At 38.5% G+C, this 24,128-nt stretch overlaps 1 protein-coding gene across 4 annotated transcripts in view; it reads right to left on the reverse strand.

Annotated features, from left to right (window-relative positions):
* eml6 (EMAP like 6) overlaps positions 1-24,128 on the reverse strand; it is a 75,193-nt gene that overhangs the window by 34,493 nt on the left and 16,572 nt on the right. For all 4 annotated transcript variants that reach the window (XM_065959599.1, XM_065959597.1, XM_065959598.1 and 1 more), the window contains exons 2-11: positions 13,535-13,694; positions 10,272-10,370; positions 10,031-10,099; positions 8,046-8,231; positions 7,529-7,664; positions 4,077-4,150; positions 3,568-3,695; positions 2,365-2,502; positions 2,068-2,209; positions 1,737-1,851 (exon numbers count right to left, since the gene is read on the reverse strand). In XM_065959599.1, the coding sequence (XP_065815671.1) occupies positions 1,737-1,851; positions 2,068-2,209; positions 2,365-2,502; positions 3,568-3,695; positions 4,077-4,150; positions 7,529-7,664; positions 8,046-8,231; positions 10,031-10,099; positions 10,272-10,370; positions 13,535-13,694 (1,247 nt within the window). The remainder of the gene's footprint in view (positions 1-1,736; positions 1,852-2,067; positions 2,210-2,364; positions 2,503-3,567; positions 3,696-4,076; positions 4,151-7,528; positions 7,665-8,045; positions 8,232-10,030; positions 10,100-10,271; positions 10,371-13,534; positions 13,695-24,128) is intronic.

Here is a 24,128-nt window from a genome sequence, read left to right on the forward strand (position 1 = left end):
CTTTCATGCTTTCTGTCATGAACAATTAGATGATATCAAACCCAATTGTCCATGCTTTATATAGTCTGCATTGGTTTTGCAATGTGATTTCAATGTTTTTATTGTTAGTCCTTCCTGCTCTGGACACAAGCTGCATTTACAAAAACAAGGGATGAACAGGAAACAATCCAGAACTAATTCAATTTTGCACTTCTCTTGTACCTTTTGTTTCTGCTCATACAAACAAATGGCAGAGCATTATAAAGGTTAGCTTTAACTAAGAAGCAGCCACAGGGAAGAAAAGTCTGTTGCTGAGGTCAATACACTGCTATCAACAGCAATCGATAATCAAAAATACATAAATAAAAGAGGACATCGGTCGTTTAGTCGATGTTGTCAGTGGATGATTTGTGTCGGAGAGTTCTGGAGGAGTCAGCAGCACCTACAGTGAGCTGTTAGATGCAGAGCTGCAGGCGACAGGCTTCACACCTTCAACTCCTCAGCAACAGAACAAAATCCTTTCCCTTTGTGGAAATCTGGCAACACTCTGTGCAGCACGAATGCAGTTTGAGGTTGCTTATTGCAATACATTATTTTTTTTAAAGTTACTGCATGACTTCTCTATTAAAACAACAACAAAAGTAGCTGCTCAAGAACTTTCTCCTGTCTTCTGCCATGAGAGTAGAGGAATGTGACGTTACCACAGTTACCACAAGTGTCACTGAAACCTTCATGACTTTAACTTTTGCATCAGCAACATCTTCCTCACTCCATCTTGAGATATTTTAAAACCCTGTCAGCCCCTCTGCCCCCCTCCCTCAGTCTCGTTTTTTTCCCCCCACATCACTGTGTTGGGTGTGTGTGTCCTACTTTCTCTGACAGGTACAAAGGAAATATACAAGTTCACTCTATGAATACATGCATGAGTGTCACTGTGTGTGCACTTGTCTAGACGTGTATCTTGGGGAAATACACTCTCTCCCACAGTGGGCTTGGCATCTAAGTGGGAGGATTTTTACAGGTTCACCTGTTAAAGTGAAACTTACAATCCCACCACCTTTTTAATTTTTTATATTTTTTTAGACCAGAACTGAACAATATACTACTTCACTTAAAGTAATTCATGAAATCCTTGTATGGATGTCATTTTGATATCCTAAATAAAATAAAATAAAAACTGTCAAAAGGACTTTGTATTTATGAAAAATTATTCAAGAGATCAACAACCTTTTGACCCAGAGATTATTTTATGGGTATTTAAATCAATATATGGAGAGATTAATCATTTTGGCATTTTTTTTCTGTAATCAGACTTTATGCATATTAAATTACTCTGCTGCTGATGAGTTATTTTCCTTTCTAAACTTGATTACTCGAACCTTTAAGTACATCATTGTCACTTTGACATTCTTAGGTATCATCCTGTACCGTAAGAAAGGACAGAATGATAAAGATTGTTGCTCTTTGGTGTAACAAATCAGTTCTTTATTGTAAAAATCTTTTTCAAATTTGTGTCCTTACATGTTTTATTCAACTATGCTAGATAATTTGTGAATTTGTATTTGATTTCCAGAGGGTGTTATCAAAGGGTGCACAAATTCCTCTGGAAATTTCAACAATTTAGAATAAGAAACGTTTGAAATTTAAGAGGAGGAACAGACACATTTTTTAGGCTTTAACATTAAGTAGGCTTGCAGATATGTTTGGTAGAAAAATCGAAGGAAGATCAGGCTAAATGAGTGACTGAAGAGACTGACTGGGCATTCGGTAGAAGAGGCGCTCCCCGGCTCCATCGTTGGTTTGAAGGACTTTGCTGTCCAGTGACCAGTCTAGGTGTGTGATGAAACTGCTGGAATTACTGCATTCTCCCACCTGCAAACAGACAGATCAATATAATACATGCTTTACAGTATGTTGATACAGCTTAACAAAGTGGTGAGTCATTCAAATTAGCAAAGGAGATTTCTATAGTTGCAGCAGCGATGTTTTCATTTGTAAGACCTCTATATTTAGTGACTGACTATTTTTAGTTGGTTTTAGTTTGAGTTCTTCTTGTTTTCCATGCTGTCAATGTGCCTCGCTCCCTACCTTCTTGAATCTCTGGGCGACAGCATAGATGTCAACAAGCCCGTCGTTGGAGCCAACAGCAAGGTACCCTCCGTCTGGAGAGAACTTCATCTCATGAATCACCTCCTTCCTGTCTTTGATGTGCACGACCTCCGTCATGTCTCTGAGACAGACAGAGAAAAAACAATCTTTTAATGCCACCTTACAGCAAAGCAATAACAGATTCTAATTTCATTCATGTTTGTTTGTCTCAGTACACTGTGGTATTATGTTTGTGTTTGTATTTTGTGTGTATGTGTGTGTGTTTGTGTTTGACACCTGACTCTCAGCACAGTGAAGGATCCATCCTTCATGCCCAGAGCCAGCTGGTATCCGTCCACGCTGAACGCAACGCTCCGCACCGCCTCCTCCATGTTACAGCGAGCGATGAGCGCGTGATCCATGAGACTCCACAACCTGACACACACACACACACACACACACACACCGACACACACACACACACATACACACACACACACACACACACACACACACACCGACACACACCCACACACACCCACACACACACACACACACACACACACACACACACACACACACACAGTTACTGTAAGATGTAACATGTCAATATCTTTTTTCAAACTTATGAGCTTTATGTTCAACTAATTTATAAGCAGGGAGCAGCATCGTCTGACTTGATGGATAATTTGCAACAAAACTGTCCAACTTTTCGGCTGTTTTAGTAAAAAAAAAAAAAAAAAAATCAAATTCATGTAATGGAGGAGGGGAATGACCCTTTAAAGTCATGTACACAAACACACGTTTAAGAATAATCTCTTGAATCAATGCTCAGAAGCTCATACTGTAATTGTCCTGCAGTGATGAAATCAGATGGATTTCTTCTCTGAATTTTAAAGGTTTGTCTGAGAGTAGTTGGTAGTTTAAATAAAAAAAAATTATAATTAAAAATATATAATTTTTGCCATTTAATGGGTAAATGAGTAAATGTGGATTGATTTGAGATGAGATCCTTGATGAATATGGCCCCAGAATCTTTTATGATATGCTATAAAGACAACAATGAGACAAACAACATAATAATAAGTATTATTTTACTTTTCATCATTAAAAAAAGTACTCACTGTACGCTGTAGTACAGATACTAAAGGAATGCAGAAATATAGTTCCATGAGCTCCTCATTAAACTGCATCCTCTTTTTTTCTTACATGCTCTGTTGTTCTGTGACCATCTGTGTTTCCGTGTGTTTAGCTGACTGTGTTTGTTATTATAATCATATAATATGTAATTGGTCTCTGAGGAACCTCCTGCAGCACTGAAAGAAAACATTGAACAGATGCTGCTGATGAGCACAAACCTCTCACTAAAAACAAATATACCTGTAAACCCTCCAGTGGATCGGGTATTTCCAACCTTTATTTCCAACTTTTTAGTGTTTTGAGTAGCTCCCAGTATGTGTGAATGTGCATAAAACACAGACGGGAAGTTCCGGCACCAACCTGACGGAGCGATCATCACTGCCGGTGACTGCCAGAGGTTTTTTAGGGTGAACATCAAGCGCCCAGAGCTCTCCCTCGCTGTGTCCCTGCATGATGAGCAGCGGCTTGTCTCGATCCCTCACCATCACCTGACAGCCAGAGACACATTTTTTAAACTGAGCCAGAACTTTATAGTAAACATTTGAAAGCTTCCTCATTTAGAATCAGAAAGCAGAGTGATGCCAATAACCACAGGTTTGATGGCACCAGTCAAAAAGTTCATGATAAGATCTGGTGCTTTTTAGTTATCCTCTCTCAACATTAAGAAAGAAAGAAGGGGGAAACTGTAAGCCTGGCTTTGACAAAAGTTAAAACCTTAACACCTCTTAAGCTCAATGCTTCATGCAGAGCAAAAAGGCAGTGAGGTTTATTTTATGCGGACCAATGATAAGCCATTGAACCAAAATAAAACCTTTATTCAAGACTTCTCTGCAGGGAGTAACAGCATGAGGCTGGGTTTCCTTTCGCACCTCAAAGATCTCGCTGTCCTGCGTTCCTGCCAGGATCCGGTCAGCTCGCCAGCAGACGCTGCGAATAGACAGACCTAACAGAGGAGGCAGGGGAGGATTGAATCAGGTGTTAAAAAAATAAAATGTTAAATATTTTTGGAATCAACAGAGGAACTGCAACAATGATGAGTGTAATTAAGAGGTGTTTAAAACAAAAGCAAGAAGGAAGCAATGAAAATGTGATACAACCATGAAGACTAAGGAGGGACAGGGGAAGAGAAGAAAGGTTAAATAAAAAAACAGATGTAAATGGAAAGAGGGAAAGAGAAAAAAAAGTATTTGTGGAAGAAAGCAGATCGAGGAAAATAATGGACAAATGAAAGAGGGAGAAAGAAATGACAATAAAAACAGGGAGAGGGAGTGAATATAGAGAGCAGGGTAAAGTGAGAAATCTTGTTGGGAGATTATAGTCTGGCATGTAAATGAACAAAAAAGAACAGCAGGAAACAGGAGAAACAAAGAGATGGAGTGTTGAGCATGGTGTTGAGTCAATAATTACTGATAAGGAGGTGTTTCTGAATTGACTGCTCAGATCGTATTAACTCTGGTTAATGAGCATCAAACTTCAGTGTGCTACAGAGGGGAGGTTGTAAAACAAACAGACCCTCCTCATAAAAAGATGCTAACTATATTTGTTTGGGACAAAAAGTCTTTAACCAGCTTACAATGAGCCACTGAGGTAGAGGGAGATTTTTTAGCCAGCTATAATGTTAGATAGCACACATTATATATATATAACATTTTCTTGGTCATTTATAAAAGCCTTTGACTTCAAGACAGGAAGAAGTTAAACACACACAGACCAGCACACACACACTTTTCTCCTTTGTCAGTATCTTCCACTTGCTCCGTCACACTCTTGTTCACAACCATCTAAAATCTAATTAACGGACCGTTCAGCTCTGCAGCTCCCACCATTAGAGTGCCTGCTGTCGCTGACGGCATGAATCAGAGTGTGATGTTTCCAGTAACTTTGTTAGAAACTCTTACCTGAAGGTTCACAAGTCAAAGTAACCTGATACCATGAGGCGTTATGAGGGAAACTTTGAGGTAATTGGGAAAGAGTTTTTGTACCATTCCAGCGGTGAAGGAAGGATTTCTGATACTTGATTTCAGAAGCAGCAGCCATAGGGAAATAAAGAGGAAAACTTAACAAGCTTCTTATGAATCACACAGAGAACAAATGTGAGAAATTTATTTGAGCAAGGCTCTCATGTTGACATTTTCTTTTGTATAACAATACTCTTGTTATGAGCTTTCTTCTTCTTCTTCTTCTTCTTCTTCTTCTTTTGTGGGAAGCTGCCTTCCCATGCATGAACAAAAACTTTGCGGAAAGCTTTCACATAGACCAGTGGTTCTCAAACTATGGTACGCAGACCACCGGGCTCCCTGTGGTGGTATGCAAAGGAATCTCTACAATATAAAAAAACCCCCGACAATTTTGTTGTAGTTGTCGTACTCTTATCTTATCTGTCTTGTATCTATCTGACGTCAGCCCAACGTTAGGATGCGCTTGTGCTTTTACACAGCAGGTCACACCTACCCATCCACACACTGATGGCAGAGGCTGCTGTGTAAAGTGACCATCAGCAGTAGGTAATTCTATTTATACATAATCGTACGCTGCCTCTGAAGCAGTGGAAGTAGCTCGGGGTTAAGTGTCTTGCCCAAGGACATATTGGACATGTAGCTGCAGGAGCTGGGGCTCAATCCCCCGACTTTCAAGTTGAGAGACGACCGACTCTACCAACTGAACCACAGCCGCTACAGAATTTTGATATCATTTAACATCTTGTGAGGGGAAATTCTATATGTTTCCCCCTAAAACTGAATCTTTCTCAAAATTTGAATTTGATCCTCATATCAATATTTGAAGTCAGTGGAGAAGGAGCATCTTCAGTCATTGTCTTTCTTCCACTTTCTGTAGTAGGAAGTCTTTGTAACGATCAAATAAAGGCATATCTTTGTTTTCCAGTAAAGCCTCTGACTCATTCATTCTTCTTTCACAGTTGGTAAAGAGGAATCTCTTCCCTTTCTGGACTTTCTCTAAAGCTCTCTGAGAGAGGTGATGGAGTTGACCTCCAACCTCCTCTAACTTCTCCAAAAGGAAGCCATTTCTAAATATGCCTGGGAACAGACATGACAAAACTCCTACCTTTATCTTTTAGACTTCCCTGACTTTCTCCTTAAACAACTTCAGAGAGGAGACATTTAAAAAAAGGAGGCCAGGGGCTTAATGGTTCTTCCCCCGCTGCTTTTCCCAAAGAAATACATCACCTCCATCTCAAATATTCAAACATTCGTCACCTCTGGGTTCTCCTGAAATCAGGTCATTTCTGTTCTCCTGCTAAAACTTTTATTCCCCTGCTTTCCCCCTCTTTGTTGCTGTAAAACTTTGAATCAAACACTTTTAGAAAAGCAAAAGAGGGCAAATCTGATCCTTCTATATCCAAATAAAGACAAGAGAGTACAACTAAAAGCATCAAAAGACTGCCTTAAATGTTCAAGAGCATTTTACAGGAAATTACAAGAGTGCATTTAGAAAACAGCCTGAGTGTCTGGTATAGAGGGGAAGAATTCAAGTTCTCCTCTCTTCAGAAATTTTAAAAGGAGCCAAGACTGATGTGTGTTAAACACACTTTATGTGTGGAACCATCTTTTGTGAAGGAGATGTAAACCTTTGTCTGTAAATCTAATGTATGTAGTCGAGAGAGAAGATCCCTGGAGTAGGGAGCTTTTAGTATCTGTTTGCATCTTTCAAACACTGCCTGAACTTCTGAAGAGGTTTGAGGGTTAGTTAAACTGCCTTAAGGAACATCACTTTATGTCACCAGACTTCATTTCCTTAAATGTAAGTTACCTTGAATTATTGTGCCTAAAAATAACAACACAGCTTTATGCTGTTAACATGTGTTTAACACTTTGACTTTTGTCTGTGATTAAATGGTCCTGCACTGTCAGTGCAGCATGAAGCATTATACAAATATTCAGTAATAACATTTGTAAGCATCGATCAAAAGGTCAAAACATTAAACATAGTTTTACTACATATATTTTAGAGAGCAGGGAAGTTTGCTATCCCTATTGCTTACTTCTCTATCATTGATGGACACTAACTTACAGTATATGATATAGTAATTTTTCAATTAATTGATAATAATAGTATATAACATAAAGTCGCCAGGGCAGTCAGTTGCTATACATATTAAATTTGACCTGTGTCCTTATGTTGATTATGTGCATTGTCATCTCTTAAATAATCCAAACATTAGGCCTACTTGTTTTACACATGAAGGTGCTCAAAAATAGCTGCAGTATGGACTCTTCTCGTTTCCTTTCCCCCGAAAGTACAAGTTTAATCTTTTTTGTCTTTCCGATATTCTGCCTGTATTTCGTCGTCCATTGTTTCGTACCTTTGTATCCTTGTTCGGCCTCTCGCAGGTCAATCTTGGTGATCGGTTTGAAGTCGACGTCCCAAAGTCGGACACAGCCATCTCTTCCTCCGGTGGCAAAACCCTCCTCACAGGAATACATGCTGAAGATGCCAGCCTGCACAAGTACAAACATATTTACGCATAGATCTACATGAATGCAGATATAACACTGAAAAAGACATAGTTACAAAAAGCACACATTTACTTTTTGGTACTTTTATACCAACAGCAAATTGTCTCATTGTTTTAAAGAGGTTTTTGTAGTCTGGCTTTTTTACTGAGAAAAGCTGATCATTTACCTCATTTCTGAGAAGCTGAGCGTTGTAGGCCTATACTGGAAATAGCACTTCTTATATACGTACTGTATGTATATATATATAGATATATATATATATAAATAAATATACCAGTAATGGTAGTATCTGTGAGTGCTCTGTCAGATATTTCCCCCCCTCCCTTTATGTTAATTGCACTTATCAGCAGTTATGAGACTCACCCCGTGGGCCGCCTGGACTGTCCGTATCAGGTTGAGTCCCTTCCAGACGTAAATGTCCCCGTTAAGTGCTCCAGAGTACGTGATGTCATCTTTAGCCGATGCTACACACAGGATGGTCTGCAGGTCGCCTGTCTTCCCAAAAATGCCCCGCTTTGGAGTGAGAGCATTCCCACACAGAGACCAGAACTACAGAAAGAGAGATGTTACAACTCTTCTCAAACACAGAGAACATAGCCTGACATGTCTAGTGTTTTTCATTTAGAGATAGTTACCGTATATGTTCACATCGCTTTCATCATGTTATGTTACTGATGATATCCACAATAACCAAGAATTGTTTAAAGTATGTTAATTTGGAATTTCAGGCTGTTAACTTAGTGTTTTTAAATATTCATTCATTTATAAGACCTGATCACCCTTAGGGTTTTCATTATCTGATCTAATATATCAAGATAAATGACCTAAATCAACTTGAAACCAGTTATTTATTAGTGTTTTTATAATGATTGAGTAAGACAAAAAACAAACTACAATCATATCAGAAAGCTTCATTTCTAGCAGATTTGGTTACTCTTTAGACCACAATTCTGAGAAACCCTCCTACATCTAAATAAGTGAGCTGTAAATACTTAACAAAGCTCACAACTTGCTCTACATCTGAGGTATATATGTGGCTCACACATAACATTGAGTTTACCATCATATGATGATCTTTTAGTAATGATACATTGCTAAAGATTAAGATAAAAATATCAGATAGTGAAATACTATCACAGAGGGTTCAACTGTACTGTCAATACTCTAACATTTATACTAAGACTACATTTAACAGAAAACATACATATCTGGTCTTAGGTGAGGTTCACATAACTTCAGTTGTGAATCTGCTCACCTCTCTTACCTCTGCCAACATGCAAGGGAGATACACGGAGCTATATAACAGAGCTACTGACACCATATGAGCCAGCCCGCAGTCTTAGATCCTCAGGTGGGGGGCCTCCTGGTCGTTCCAAAGTCGAGACTTAAAACTAAAGGTGACCAGGCCTTTTCAGTCAGGGCCCCTCAACTTTGGAACGACCTCCCTGAGGAGATAAGACTCACAGATTCCCTCAATTCTTTTAAATCCCTTCTTATAAAATACTTTTACAGACTTGCTTTTATGTGATGTCGTCTTCTTAATGTCTTTTCTTACTGGTTTTACTATTTTTATCTTCTTTTACTTCTTGCTGTCCTTTTATTTATGCTCTTTATTTATGCTCTTATCTTAACTCCTCTTGTGTTTTAACTTGGTAATTTTTTTTTATCTTACTTACTTTGTGTATTTATGTTTTATATTTATATATACTTTTTATTTTTATTAATATTATTGTTTTTTTTAATCATTTAGTCACTTGTTTCTATTTCTTTTACTGCTCTTACCTTCTTATTGCTGTTATCTTTTTATTTGTTTTAGCTCTTAGTTTCTTACATCTTTTTCAATCTCTGGTCCTCTTGGTCTCAGCTCGTGTTGTTGGGTTCTTGTGTTTCCTGGGTTCTTATGATGGTTCTTGTGATGGTTGGGTTATATATGTCTGTTGGGTATCGTGCACTATGGGTTCTTTTCTTTTCTCTTTTCTGTATTTCATTATTTTTAGTATTTTGTATTTCTTATGTTCTTGCTGTTGTTTATGTTCTTCTGTCTTTGGTTTAGTTTGCTTTGTTCTTGTTTTTGCTGTTTGTGAAAGCACTTTGTAAACCTGTGTTTTTAAAAGGTGCTGTATAAATAAAGTTATTATTATTATAATTATTATACTCGGAGCCTCAACCGGTGAATGATCGATAACCCCTGTGTGTTTTTATTACAGGGGTGTAGTAGTTGCAATAAACCATTTCATACAAGGTATGATGAACTGTTCCACCATAGATTCATCATCAGAATCAGTGTTTCCTGCTGTTTGTGTGTGTGTGTGTGTGTGTGTGTGTGTGTGTGTGTGTGTGTGTTTTACCTTGATGTGTTTCACTCCACAGCTCACCAGACGGTTTTGCTGAAACGGATCCCAGCAGATGTCGAATATCTGTAAGGAGGAAAAGATGTAAACACACACACCATTTATGTAACACACACACACACACACACACACACACACACACACACACACACACACACACACACACACACACACACACACACACACACACACACACACACGAACACAGACACAGACACAGACACTCTCTCTCTCTCACCCTGTCTGAGTGTCCGGTGGCTGTGGCCAGGATCTTTCCTCTTTTCCACTCCCAAATACACACTGTGTTCTTGGCATCCAGGCCGACCGAGGCTAACCTCTACAGAGGAAGGAAACAGGGAGAGAGAGTGTTATCCTTTCATATTGAATGAGTGAGAAACATGAATATAAAAAAGGCAGTTTTCTGCAGTCGGCAAGAGCAGACATACATATCCATGAAAAAGTGAATAACCATGTTCTGTCACATTTGTCTAATAATGATCCACTTTGTCAATTCTACATGACTGTGTATTATAAGTTTAAACTTTTCTGAATTTTATCAAGTGCAGGTATGTAGTCTTCAAACAATAGTTTGGCCGGTATGTAAATAGAAAATAATGATTCAGTGCATTTCACTTGCACATCCTTCAAAGCCTTATTACACAGAGAAACTGTAACAGTGGAGAAAACTGTGACCATTTAAAACAATCAAACAATTCTGATACAGTTCAGTATCTTTAGGTTGAGCCTATGGCATTATCAAGAATATATTAGCTTCTGTTAAATTCAAGTAAAAGTTACATTCTACTTTTTACCTTTACTAGAATAAATAACCACAATCCATTTTTGTTCTTAATCAATGTCCCAGTGACTCAACTTGCGTCGTACACACTTAAGAATTTCTAAAATAACTTCCCAAAAGTCTGTTTTAAAATGTTCAATATTTCATTGTGGCGAGTTTTATTCTCCATGACGGCTGCAAATAATGATGCAAATAATTACAACTGATTATCCACTGCAGTAGTGCTAAAACCCGCAAGTCCTCCAATAGCCACTTGAGGCCCGGCTCCAAAACTGAGTCCATAGAGCCACATGTCAATATGAGCAAACATAATCCCTCTAGCTGACTTCTCTTATGACCACTATGACTGGGATATATTTTTAGTGACCTTTTTTAAAAGCTGTGTGGTGTGGTGTTCTTACAGATCATCCAAGAAGTTAATGATAGTAGCATGTATCTGTTACCTGACTCATTAGCTTAGTTCTTTCAGGATCTAATAAGCCAGTTAATTATTTGGGCCTCAGTCTGAATTCTTAGTGTTGCTAAACCCTCACTCCTCTGTATCTCCAGCCCACCCTCTCCTCAAATTCAGACTCCAAGAAAGAGACAGACAGAGAGAGAGAGAGAGCGAGAGAGAGAGAGAGAGAGAGAGAGAGAGCTAAAGTATCAAACTCAAACACAGGGCTTTGAAATGGTGGTCCACAGAACGAGGCATGACTCCAAGCTTCCTCAGATTTCTTTCAACAATGGTTTGTGTTGTTTTAATTTTGATCACAGGGAAGATCTTTGGAAGACATTTAACCTTAATGCAACGGATGCTGCTTCTTAATGTGAAAGGCTAACTGTTTCTAAAAAACAAAATTCAAGTAAAATATCTTTTGGACCTTTCAACTGAACTCCTGACTATACCTTTAAGTAATTAAAACGATGTAAAATACAAACTAGGTATGAAAAGAATGGTGATTTTGATCAAATATACAGTAGTGTAATGTAACAGACTGTGGAATCGGGTTTTATGCAAACACTGTGCTATTGAGCTGGCAGGACCAATATGAGAAAAATTACAAAAAGAAATGTCCTCCTATCTACTACCTTCATGTTACTTGTTCTAATGATGAGAAAACATGTTTTTTATGGAATACAAATAACCAATTTCACATTTTTTTCTGTTCTTCTTTCCCCACATGAAGCAAACGTGTGATGAAACAACTTTCCCAGCTGAAGTTCAGCTCTCTGAGTTTGAATATCTAAACAGCAGCTCTGTAGCATAAATAAAAATGTTGCAGGATCACAAGAATATCCCGACTCTGTGCTCCTGCTCCATAATAAATCAGCTGCACCTAAAGCCTGAGCTCTTGATTTATTATTAAGGAGGATTTATGATTATTTTATTGATTCTGTGTTTACTCTGATTTACTCTGAGATGTGAAGTCATTGTGGCTGAGGTCTCAGTCAGGGGCAAAAACTGCTGAAACAACAGCCCTGGATCATTTACAGCCACTACACTGCTCAGTCTGATATGAAATCATTTGTTTTTGCACAATATTCTTAAGAGCCCCGGTTAAAATAAACTAGATGCTGAATATCAAATGTTTTCTAATCAGCAATGACACAAACTTATTTCTATTTTTTCTGTCTCTGATGGCTGATGAATCTTAAAGTACAGATTTAAAGGTCAGTTCATTGCTTCAACTTAGAAAAAGGAGTGTTTATGCTAACAGCTGACAGATAAGTTGCTGAGGCGAGTAATAACATGCAGACAGATGCAGATTGCTTCTCCTCAAATTTCACTTGCTGGTAGTTTTTACATCAGAACAACTCTAACAGTCTACACGGAGTTTGAGCAGCAGATGTAAAACAAAATGAATGACAGGGCTTCACAGCACAGGCTTTAATAACAGTGCGAAGATTTAGCTGAAAGAGCAAATTACAAAACAATTACGTCAGTATTTTTGTGTGTAGCAATGTCTTTCAAATGCTTTCCCTTTGCAGACTTAATTTAAGACGTATTGTGATTTAAATCAACACAACAATTTGTACAAGTACTGAATAAGTGTTTCAAATCACATTGTTCTGAATAAATACTCAGAACATATACATTAAAGTAAGCATGTCATTTTGAGCTAATTCTCCTTATGACACCAGAAGATATTTGAACTTGAACTCATTTTTATCAGCAGTGTGAATATGTTTTTTAAGAGGTTTTATTTTGTAGTTATATATAAAATATATCATTTTATAAATCTGTGCAACCCAAAGCTCATGTTAATTATTTTAGTTATTAGTTTTAATGGTTTATATTATAGGTCAATTAAATGAGATTATTCAGAATTATTATGGGGTTCACTGTCAATATTTTTAAATGAACTCAATCCATTCTTCTTCATTTAAAGTTCAAAACTGGAGAGTAACAACAACAGCCTAAGTAAATCTATAAAATAGATCCAATTTAACACTCAGGTAAATTACATGAACCTGTAAACAGTATTTCTGATTTCACTTTTTAGTTACTTTCCACCACTGCATGTTGTAATGTAAACATTGAGACATGTCTTTATGGTTTCAGTGATCATCATCATTGTTGTACTTTGTGCTTATTCCTCTCTCTCTCTCTCTCTTACTATATTTTGGTGTTGGTGTGTGTAAATGTGTGTGTGTGTGTGTGTGTGTGTGTGTGTGTGTGTGTGTGTGTGTGTGTGTGTGTGTGTGTGTGTGTGTGTCACCTGTCCATCAGAGCTAAATGTGAGGCAGGCGATGCCGTGTGTGTGTCCGTCACGAAGCAGAGAGACAGTCTGCACAGTGAAGGAGTCCCACACACACACATAGGGCTCCTTCCCCACCTGCCCCGTCGCCACCAGGGAACGCTCGGGGTGCAACGCCAGGCTGAGGGGATTGAAGGGGGGGGGGGGGGGGGGGGGTTGAAAGGAGAATGAGCAAAAATGGAAAATGACATAAACAAATTGAACAGGGTCCACATTTCTTCTTCTGTGCCTGCTTCTGGTTCAAAGTTCAAAACAGTAGACCTCATTCGTTCAGTCAAAAAGGCACTCCAGCATTTGTTGAAGAAGTATTTAAATCCTTAAGGAAAAGTAAAAACCACAAACCTGTCATGCATTCAAAATCCTTGGGTCAGTAAAAGTACAAAAAAATGTTCTCTACTGATCTACTGTTTTTTAGTTTTAACAAAAAAATGAAACTAGTGGCATGTTTTTTTCTGTACCTCCATCTCTCACTGGCTTCCTGTACATTAAATAATTCATTTGAGGATTTTATTGTTTTCCTACATATTATTTAACGGACCAGCTCCCACCTATCAGTCTGATCCTTTTACAACCTCAAAGCCACCTCAGGTGTCCCAGACCAGTTTCTTCTGGTCATCCCACCTGAAGCCTTGAAGCCTAAGAGCTGTTCATCAGACTGGCCTCTAAAATCCGACCATTAGATGCATATTTATCCTTTAGCTCAGTTTGACACACCTTACATTTTCATTTACCTCTTTATCTTATTATTGTTTTGAGTCTTTCAAACTTTTTAGAGTGTTTTTAGTGTTGTTTCAAAGTTTTTAAAAACAGCTGTTGTTGTTTTTCAGAATGCTTTACAAAGTACTTTAAAGGATTTATTTGGGATTACACATTTTATTTAGCTATTTTTTTTAGGTTCACACTTATTTTTTAAGGTAGCCAGTATAAAATGTTTGGATTCTTTTCTCTGTCTCTGCTATATGATTTTTTTTATATCTGTTTACTTGTGGAGGATGACAATGACATGCTTCTATAAAAAAATGAGAGAGAGGGAAAAAGCAACATGCCAACCCTCTTAAAATAAACTTTTTATTAATCTGTCTCCTCTCCCATCTCCATCTCTCAGAGGGTCAGTGTGTGTTCTCCTTTACAAAGAGCCGGCTATAAATACACTCACTAATGGCATCATTATCAACACACACTGAACACACACACACACACACACACACACACACACACACACACACACACAGACACAGACACACACACACACACACACACAGACACACACACACACACACACACACACACACACACACACTCACACACACATCAGGAATCATTACACCATCAACAGAGCGAAGAGGAGGCTGTCTAAAGGTTTTTCTGTGTGTGTGTGTGTGTGTGTGTGTGTGTGTGTGTGTCTGTGTGTGTGTGTGTGTGTGTGTGTGTGTGTGTGTACTCACATGACCTTGCCTCTTCTCTGTCTTTCTTTATAAGAAGTGACTTCAACAGATGTTAATGATCTGCTCTATTGCTGTTTATTTATCAGTCTGGGTTACAGGATAGAAATTCAGAAAAAGTCACAACCACACCTGGTTTGTGTGTGTGTGTGTGTGTGTGTGTGTGTGTGTTTGTGTGTGTGGTGTGGGGAAGGGGGGGTTGTGGTGTCTCTAAAGTCAGGAAAGGTCATTGTTGCTGGCAGCGATTTAAAACATGGAAAGACTGTCTGAAATAAAAGAAGTAATCGAACAGAAATAGATCAGGTGTGTCAGCCACAAAGCAGTCATTGATCTCAGGGATGCTGTCTGGGCTGTAAAACACACACACACACACACACACACACACACACACACACACACACACACACACACACACACACACACACACACACACACACACACACACACACAAGCCCTTCGACATCAACTCTCCTCCTCAACCTGCCAGCCAATGAGCCTGCTAGCTGCTGTGGTTGCCATGACGACCACATTGCCAAGGGCATGGAGCTGAGCATTGAGCATGACAACTGTGGAGTCAAGGTCAAACATCACAACACACACAAACTAACACACACCTGAACACAGATCTTCTCATTTCCCTCTGAATCTTTTATCTGATGCTTCTGTTGCTTTGTCAGCTGGTCATGTTATCAAATAATCTCCAAAACTCAAAGACACGTAACCTTTTACTGTCTTTGTATTACTACCAGGTGTAATATAGTTCCAGTATAGCTCTTAAAACTTAATAAAAAAATGACAAAGGAGAGACAGATGTTCAAAACAACAAAGACACGATTAAAAATATATGTTTCAGTTTTTATTTACCCTCTATGTATTTTTAATATTCAATTATGTATTTGTTTTTTTACTTCTGTGTAATTCAGATTCAAGCCTTTGCTTGTGTTTGTATTTATGAATAGGAGTGTAAGTTTACAGGAACTTTTTTAATATTTCCAAGAACCGTTGGCGAACCCATTCCTTTTAATTAAATGATCATAGTTATTTGGCAATGAACATCTTGGTATATGTCATGAAAAGTTATGCCCAATGTGTCACGCCAAGCAAATGCACAAGCTGTGTAGCTGTGTTAAGGTGTCCTTTAATGTCTGTTTTATGTTTCTTTTTCTTCCTTTCCTTAACCAGTCGTTAATGTGAAAAGGTCTGCAAAGTAAGGTTTTAGCCCCAAAACATTTCAATAATAACACATTATACTCATTTAGACCCAGGGTCCAAACTGGTAATCAATCAATCAATCAATCAATCACTCAATCAATCAACCAACCAACCAACCAACCAACCAATCAATCAATATTTATATCTTGCCAACATTATTTAATCATGTGCACAGCACTTGGAAACATTTATCAAAGTTACAGTGGCAAAGACAAACTTCGTTTAAACTGTCAGAGACCTCGAGCAGAACCAGACTCATGCTGAACATCCATCTGACGAAACTGTTGTGCTTGGAAAGTGGGATGGAGGGAGATGCAGAAAGAAAGAGTGTTATGTAAATGTGAAATAAGCTCTTCTCACATTCGACAGCAACCACAAGAAATGGATTAACACAGATAAGTGGAAGGACAGTGGTGTCTAAATGCAAACATCTCCTATAGGAGGATTGAAACTGGTAACACACTGTGATGTAACATACCAATATGAGCTTTAAAAAAACAACCTGCCTTTACACCCATCTATTCATTTGAACCACTGAAGAAACTTTTGAAGGTCTTCACAAGTCTAACAGTAAAACATATTCAGAAAGAGATTCAGTGTGGAGAAAGAATTATGTCTATGTGGGAGGGAGAGTGAAAAGAGACCAGAATAATGTAGACACTGAATGGAAACCATTAAAGTGGAGGACACACACACACACACACACACACACACACACACACACACACACACACACACACACACACACACACACACACACACACACACACACACATTCTCTTACCTACACTTTTAAATGATATGATATAGGAAAAGTCTTTAGCTTGAATAGTTCCCAGCTTGTCCACACACGCACTTACCATAGGGCAACATATGCCGAGGTGAGTGTATTCAAGTGTGTGTGACTTGTGTGATGGCCTGCTTAACAGTCGACCATTCAATATGCAGTCTATATATGAGTTGAATAGGATCTTCTTCTTTTTTTTGACACAAAATAGTTTTTGGGTAATTTGCGTGGTTTGCAGGTAATTTGAGTTTATGGTGAAGGTCTCATATCTTACAAAATCCCACTAAGCTTATGTCTCTAACAACCTCTATGTCTGTCTTTCTCTATGTCTGTACTAATTGAGATTAGTGATGTGTTTGAGGGTCAGAAAATAATATCACTACATCTAGGTTATACACCCTATTATATTTAAATGTGTGTAATTTTAGTGTTACCAACTTATCTGAAATCAGTGTCTTTTCATGGGTTATGTGTATGTGAGATAGAAAATAAACAAGAAGCTGTATTTAAATGTTTCATAGTGCATAAAGTTTACACTGCATGTTTGGGGTGCATAGGAGCTCTGGTGGCGCAGTGGTTAGTGTGCACGCCCCATGTATGGAGGCTATAGTCTTCCAAGCCGAGCTGAACTGTGGCTATTCGGAAAGGGCCAATGTCTGTAAATAGAGGATGCTAGCTTCAGTGGGAGTGGCCTGCGGTGCTGTGCATTCTGGGAGTTGTTGTCTTTCATGCACATGAGCCAAAAAGACACTTTCTGCTTTTTCTCAGTCAAGAAGGCACCAACATTTCTACTACATATATGACCCAATGTCACTACAGATTCATGTTTCAACGGGTGAAGTATCCTTTTAAGACCAACTCCCCTGGGGGAGCATTCTGAACTTATGAACCACATTTCATCATAACCCATACAACGGTTGAAGAGAGATTTCTCTCAGAAGCACTCGGGAGTCATCCCAGTCATTAAGAAAAAGTGTTTGGGAACAAAGAGTGTCTGTACTAAATTTAGGGACCATCCAGCCATAACTCTCCAGAGGGGGTGTGGAGGCTTGTGAAGGGAGAGGGGAAAGGGGAAGATGGGAGGCAAAGATACTGTGAGATGTAAGAGGAACAAGTGCATGCTGGTTTTCATGTAACAACAGAAAGGTAGTGATTAAGGCTTGGCTGTTGTTTTGGGTAGAAAAGTACAGACCTCTGTGAAGTGTGATTGTAAAGAAGTGAAAGGCGTGTCTTCAGATTTTTACTTCTACTTTCAGAGGATAATATTTTTTAAAGTTTGTAATATAAGTGTGATTCTGCTTTTAAATCATATGACAAACACCAACCTACACCTAAAGAACATTCAAAAGTTTTCAAGTTTCTATAAGTCAGAATAATCCACTGATACTTTTCTGTTAACTCTTTGGTTAACTACAAACATGAGCTACTCAAAATGTGCAAAAATACTGTATAATGTAAATGGCTCAAGTCAATAGATCACTGGCTAACTTTGACCTGTTGCCAGTGTTACAGGGGAAGTTAGGGCATTATCAACTTTATGGGATTCGTCCTTTTGGCATCATGAATATTTGTACCAAATTCCAAATACCGGTAATACCAAATGTATTTTGCACGACATTGCCTCTGTTGGATTCCATTCATACAGCATGTCATTAAATAAAAAGATTAACCTTGACTTTACATTCAGAAGGAACTCATCAAACTCATCAAGCAGCTGCAGAAATGCATGATTTTCACTCAGAGACAAAACACACACTTACAAATAGTGAAAGAGAACACAGAGTTGACCTTTAAAGGAAGATTTCAACTTTTTCCATCTGTCCCTTTTTCTGTTCAAGTTAGATTAATACACCTGCAGTGTCTGTACCACTGTGCAGATGCAAAGTCTGTTGTACTTCAGGCACTTGTGCCACGTTTTGATTGGCCCAGAAAAACAAGAAGCTATTTCAGGTTGGACTTCTGGTGTCTAACTTATCCTGTATTGCAAACTACACAACTATGGAGAAAATGGAGAATATTTAGTGCAGAGGATTTTATGGACATGTGCTTTGGTTTGCAGTGCATACAGGTATATGTAGTCTCTAGAGGCTTGGAGTGCTTGAATCTTGAATACAAATGTTACACAAGGACAACATTTTGTTTCAACATAGATTGAAAATCAACATAAAATGCTGCCAAACTTCCCCATGCAAGGAAGTATTCCAATGTATGAAATAGTGAATAATGTTCAGTGATTTCAATTATTATAGTGAGGATTTTTTAAATTTTATATTTGCGTTGAATCCATATTGTTGCTGATAATTAGCTCCCTGCAGTCCTTTTCATCTTCACCCTGATTCTCCATACTCCTCCTCTGTAATTATTCTAATCTTTTTACCTAAAGTCTAAATTCTCACTCTTCTTTCTTGTCTTCTTCCCCTACATGTCTGTTGCTCCTCTTTTCATTGAAAATATTTTAAATGTTTCATTTTTTAATTCTTCTGGCTGCATTTACTTCCCACACCCCTCCATTGTCTCTGCTCATGACCTTGAGAGAAACTGCCATCTGTCTGTGTGGAAACAACACCAGACAGGCTACACACACACACACACACACACACACACACACACACACACACTGGAGTTCCTCCCAGCTATTTATAGACACTGGGCTTACTTCAACAGCTCCTAATAATGGACTGTCTTTAGTGTTTGTGTGTTTGTGTGTGTAGTGTGATAATGTGATTTATCATCGATTCACCTGAGTGAGAGGGAGACACATCAGCCTCTTGTATCAGTGGTTTCAGATTTCAGATAAAGCAGGTGAAACATGAATTACAGTAAGCTTACAACATTCATAGCATATTTATTTTAAGTATATTTTTATAAAAGAAACCTTACAGAGAATAGAAGTGAATTAAACGCACAGGAATTTAAGTGAACACTGAATTCATTTTCTCTCTTTGCAAAGATTTTAGGGTTAATATAAAGTGTTTGCTTTAAATTAAGAGATGATGACTCTTTCCAATTCTACAGTTCATCTAGCAGGTGTTTTTATCCACAGTGACGAACATCAGAGAGAAAGTACAACACAAGCTGGGGTCTAGATAGGAGGAACCCTAACCCTTACCCTAACCCTTTGAAATAATTCAAGTTAATATATCGCCATCAACAACAACATCAACAGCTGTTCTTAAGCGTTCTAATCAGCATCAAAACCATCCTAAATATCATCAACATTGTCATCATCATCATCGTGGTTTGCTCGCTTTACAACACTCATGCCATGTGTCGCCGAATTTTATAAACCAAGTCACTGTAACATTGCTCTTCTTGGTAACTAACTGGACAAGATCATGATACAGGAAATCAAATGACAATGAACCAAAAACGTTCTTTTTGTTGTAATGAGCTGATCTAAAGTACACCTTGCCACACCTGTATTTGCATTTGAAAGATAAAAAGTCATGATTTTCTGGCCACTAGACAGTGAACAAATGATCAACCTAACAACCAAAGGTACATCTTTGTTTTTGTAGATGAAAGTCAGTTTATAATTAAGGAGATTTTTCAAACTACAAGTGATAAATGGTAAATCGACTTCAGTATATAACGCTTTTCTAGTCTTCTGACTACTCCAAGCACGTTTGCACCGGGTCACACCTACCCATTCACACCCATTAACACACTGACGACAGAGGCTGCTATGTAAAGTCACCATGAGAAGTAACTAATACAATTCACACACATTCATAGGCTGCAGACAAACTGAGTTTTTTATTCTGAAGTAATATTTCATTTTTTCAAGGTGAAATAATTTCCCTAAGTGATGTGTTGGCTATTCTGACACACAGTCAGTTCACAGACAGGACATGTGACTAACTGTCTGAATAAAAACTGTTGAAATCAGCAGCAGCGTTTGTTTGCTGCAGATCAAAGCGTCGTCCTAGACAGACGAAGCAGCAAGAGGCTGCTGCTGCCAGCGGGGAGATCTGACTGAGAGCAGCAATCAGGAAAGAACCACTTGGTAATGAAGAGACACACCACAAAGACCCAGTTAATTTATTTTTCATATGGCATTTACAATATTAATCGGAGGATGTGTGCTCATTTAAATTTAATTGGCACTATTAAAGTGTGTGTGTGTGTGTGTGTGTGTGTGTGTGTGTGTGTGTGTGTGTGTGTGTGTGTGTGTGTGTGTGTGTGTGTGTGTGTGAGTGAGTGTGTTCCATAAGTGCAGAAAATTCCTCCACTGCAATAGCAAAACCTCTTATCCTCCCCCTCTTATCCTTCCCTTGTTTTCAGATGCACTTGACAGACCCATAGATATGTATAAAACATGATTTGGGCTCAGTGATGTCACAGCGGTGTTATGAAGCCTACCGATGGAGGAAATGTTTGGTACAGTGTTTACCAAAAAAATTAATGAGCTTTTGATACCAAATTCTTTTTTTTAAACGAGCTGTAAGCATGTTTACTTCTGCTGTAAAAATGACCATTTTATATGAAATGGGTATTCCTTGACCTTGCAGCCTTCCTCAGGTGGATACTCAAGGAACTGCAGATTTTGCACTTCCCCAGTGGCATGCCTTTTCAACACTGGAGGTTGCCAATTGGTCAGGCTTTCAGAAGCTGTAAATCACTTAACCTTTGACCTGCCCACTACTGGATGCTACTACATTTAAAAAGGATTACGCTCTCATTCTCTGTCTTACAGACAGCATTTCACACACACACACACACAGCTTTTTCAGCACACACACAGCTTTGAATTCATTCATTATAGGTGAGTTTATTTATAGCAGGTGGGGAAATCAGGGCAGCAGCTTTAAATAGTCAAGAGGAAATCTGTGTGTCTGGGTGAGAGTGGTAAGGTGGTGAGGTGTCTGTGTGTGTTTTTGTGTGTATATGTGTGTAAAACAACATCAGGTTGTTTTCTCCCAGTCCTCCTTGTATGGAAAGTTGAGCACACGTCAGAGATTCTTATAATTATATTTTCACATCTATCAACATCGATCCTCAGGTGGACAAAAAAAAAAACACACACACACACACACACACACACACACACACACACACACACACACACACACACACTTGGAAAGCATATTTTCTACATTACTGTCTTGAAATGCTATCACATGCAATTAGAGGCAAGGTTTTTTAAATCAGTACACCAATATCAATAGTTTTTTGTAGCGGAATAGTACAAATAGTGCCACCTATAGGCCACTCCTGCAAAGGAGTTTTTTTTTATGCTTAGTTGTCGTTTCCTGTCTTATTGGGTGGTGGTGCTAGTTTCCCTAGTGTGTATTTGTATTGTATTATTTCCAAGTGTAGTATTTTATGTTTTCCTGTTTTATTTAGCTATTTCACCCTCCTTGTGTTCCTGTTTTCCTCGTGGGTTTCTTTACTGTAATATTCTGAAGTTTAGCATTTCCTATTTTATTTTGTAGTTCTTGCCCCTGTGTATCATGTCTTACTTCCTCCTTTTGTGTGTTTCCCTCCCTTTTTGATTGCCTTCATCAGTTTCACCTGTGTTTGATTACCTTGTCGATTGTCTTCCTTCCCTTCAGTCAAACTTTCCCCGTGTTCCTGTGGTTATTTTCTTCGTGGTTCTTTGTTTTCTTGGTGTTGAACTGAAAGAGCAAGCATCTGTTTTTTTCCCTACTTTTGCCTTTTGTTAAAATTATAATTTTAGTTTGAGTCTGCCCTAGGTTCTACCTTTTATTTTTGACTCTCATGACAAGTTCTACAGCCCGTTTGTTACCAGCTTTTTAATCCTGAAAACTTAAACCATCTGACTCTGGTAAATGTTACTCCTGCTGACCTGCTGGCCGTTTTCACTTTTCATTGCTCTTGGCTGTACTTAATGTTTATTTTCTTAAATTTTGTTAATTTGTGTTCATTTCTTATGAGCTGCTTTAAAGTTTGTAGCATTTTTATTTTGTTCGTATAGTTAAAATAAGTTTTCAATACTTTTACAGTAGACCTGTTGAGAAGTTTTGTAAAGGGAACCAAATGTGCAGGCAAGGAGTGTTTCACTGATTGTTCCATCACTGAACCTTAAAGACTGTCAATGAGAACCATGGCTTCATAGTCTCACCTCCCTATAAATGCATAATTCAACCAATTTTAACATCCAAACATTTGCATGATAGTAGCACAATTGTCAGCACTTGGTACTGTAGGAGCTCTCCATGGTGCTGATCAGGCTTCTGAGAGCAGCTTGGTAGCACCAAGACACATTGCATCTTTACAATAAAGACACAGTCACACCATGTTTACCTAGGTGTATATATTTTATCTCTGTGAGTTAATACCGGTCCAAGGCTCCAAGAGGCCCCAACACTGACACACTTTAAGTTGTATTGGTTGACGATCATTGCTGTTAATGCTGCCCTGTTCTTTGTTATTGTTATGAAAGTACAGTTTTTTTCCGCAGCTACTCTAAAATCTATAATAATATCTTTTTCATCTCCAGTTTAGCAGAAGTAAATCCTATCATGGCTTTGAGGGAAATGTCACAGCAAGCTGTTCATTAGTGCAATCTAAACACAATAATCTGTTCAAACAAATCAATGAAATGTGAAATTGTTATGTTTTCTGGCCCAAAGCAAGAAATACAAAATCAAAGCTGCCGTGCCCGAGAAAATGTGGAAATATTGCATTTCAAATTCCCCTCAAAAGTTGCTGCCGGGTATCAGCTGCCTGCAGAGAGAGAAGAATAATAAGTGGACGGATAAGAAGTCTAATAAGTGCCTCCAAGGAAAGAACATTTTCCTAAAATAAAGTCTACATCTTCCCCTCTTTTAAAGGCGTGATAAGGAGTTCACTCTCTCACACACTTTATATCTCTCTCTCCCCATAATAAGTAGCTTAAATTCAGTTTCCAGACCTTTCAGAATCGCACTGAAGACTGACATAACCCCCCCCCCCCCCCCCCCCCCCCCCCCAAGGCTTTGTGTGTCTTTGAGAAAATCTGTGTGTAGTTAAAAGTGTATATGCCTCAGTGAGTGTTGGAGTGCCAGCAGAACGTGGGAGCAGTGGGGGCTGCAGGGCAGATTGGCAGTGGGATGCTGGACAGATAATTTCTTAGTCATCATCTTAATGAAGACCATTGAGCTGTGAATCC

The sequence above is a fragment of the Labrus bergylta genome, chromosome 10 (assembly GCF_963930695.1).
Source record: "Labrus bergylta chromosome 10, fLabBer1.1, whole genome shotgun sequence".
Lineage (NCBI taxonomy): Eukaryota > Metazoa > Chordata > Actinopteri > Labriformes > Labridae > Labrus > Labrus bergylta.